The sequence below is a fragment of the Etheostoma spectabile genome, unplaced genomic scaffold, assembly GCF_008692095.1.
Source record: "Etheostoma spectabile isolate EspeVRDwgs_2016 unplaced genomic scaffold, UIUC_Espe_1.0 scaffold273, whole genome shotgun sequence".
NCBI lineage: Eukaryota > Metazoa > Chordata > Actinopteri > Perciformes > Percidae > Etheostoma > Etheostoma spectabile.
The window spans coordinates 1,466,186-1,467,964 of record NW_022605577.1 but is presented as its reverse complement, the minus strand read 5'-3'; the positions used below and the strand labels follow the sequence as shown (position 1 = coordinate 1,467,964).

Here is a 1,779-nt window from a genome sequence, read left to right as displayed (position 1 = left end):
GAAGAAATGACTGCGGGTCAAAGGTTTTCTCTTTCCTTCTTTTCATCCATTCTTTCCAGCTATCTCTCCCCCCCCGGCATTTGAAAGGTCACATTGCCCATGCAAGCACTGACTGTCAACTAATATTATATTAGTTTCCTATCCCTCTGACCCACCTTACGACCCTCTCTTACTCTTTCATCCCAGTAAGTGGTTCTGTTTCCTTTCTCCCTTTAACAGTTATAACAGCCTGACGGAGTTGGACGGGTCAGAATTCAGGTCACTGCGGCAACTGGAAATGCTCATGTTGCACGGCAACGACATAAGCACAATCCGCCCTGGGGCGTTTTACAACCTGAGGTCACTACAGGTAGGGTCTGTGTTTGTGTGTGTGTGTATTCTGGTAATACTATATTACTAATACTTAACTTCTCGAAATGTGTGACTTCTAATTCTTTACTAATTGTCGTGAAAGCCATTTCAAATATAACCTACTCAATTCATGAACCCAAATTGATCCAGGAGCAAGTGAACCTGCACCAAGGACTGAATTATCCAACTTAATTCTTAATCATGGCTCATCATTAAGAATTAAGTCCCATTACTAATTAGAGTTGATTCTGGGTCAACTGTTAAATACAAAGGGTTATTGATGCAGGGTCTTTGATCTGTTACCTTCTTCATATTTGGCTCTAAATCATATCTGGAGCAACTTTTAGCCATATGTAAAAGTAGTGAACCACGCTGGGGCTGGCTAACACCACAGTGCATGTGGAAACCGAGCCAAATCAAATCTCCCCCTACCTAAGCCACATTTAAGCCAATAATTAGTGCTTCTTTGATTGCGTAACTAAAAACGCTGTCTTGTTGGCTCCAGATGTGCTCAATCAGAACCTCCATTTGCATTGTAAACAGACAAGGGTTGGGGTTGAGCGTAGACCGTATAAAGTACGGACGTAGTCTCCGTGACCTCACCATTGTTTCTGAAGAGCCAAAATTAAGCTTAGTGTGGGCGGCTTTGGGTGGCTCCGTCCGATTGTCACCATCTTGGCAGTGCCTGGCATTTAAAAATGGGCAACGAGGCAGAACGTGGATGAAGCTGAGGCGAAAGAAACCTCCAGTCTACACTCGCCTCCTGTGACGACAGCCCACATGTCACTCAAAGCGGAACGCCCTTAATTAGAATTAGAGACCAAAACCGTTTTTGTACCATGCTGGAGGTCATGGAGATCTATAGGGATTGACTCTCTTTTGGAGCCAGCCTCAATTCCGCATTGGCTTTATTTTTCATTACCGGAGGTAGATGTTGGGGTCGTGTCATTGAGTTATTGGAGGAACAAATGTCCCCAAAGAACTCTCATTCTCATAAAATGAGGATAAGATGCTATTTTGCAACTGATACAGTTTCTAAATGAAAATCTCACCTGTGAAAAAAGTAATCTCAATCACTTTATAACACTATTACACAGAATTATGAAATCTGAACATCTGTACAGCTCTGCATATCTGTAAGCCACTATTAGTTACTTGTAGCTCATTTTATCCTGAGGCAGCTATTTCCAGCAAACAAGCTTAGACAAGTCAGATGTACACTATCTGTCAAGCATGAAAAGTCAAAGACACAAAACAAGCAGTTGAATAAAACGTCAATTACCAATGATAAAGATATATCAATATTTAAGGAGTTATGAAAATGAAAATGTCACATTATGAGGTTTTTTAACATTAATATGAGTTTCCCCAGGCTGCCTATGGTCCCCCAGTGGCTAGAAATGGAGATAGGTGTAAACCGAGCCCTGG

General features: G+C 41.8%; 1 protein-coding gene across 1 annotated transcript in view; it reads left to right on the top strand.

The window, feature by feature from the left end:
* Positions 1-1,779, top strand: part of si:ch211-159i8.4 (matrix-remodeling-associated protein 5) — a gene marked incomplete at its 5' end in the record, with an annotated part of 36,392 nt that overhangs the window by 18,650 nt on the left and 15,963 nt on the right. Inside the window, 1 exon segment of the mRNA XM_032510888.1 lies at positions 220-349. Within this exon segment, the coding sequence (XP_032366779.1) occupies positions 220-349 (130 nt within the window).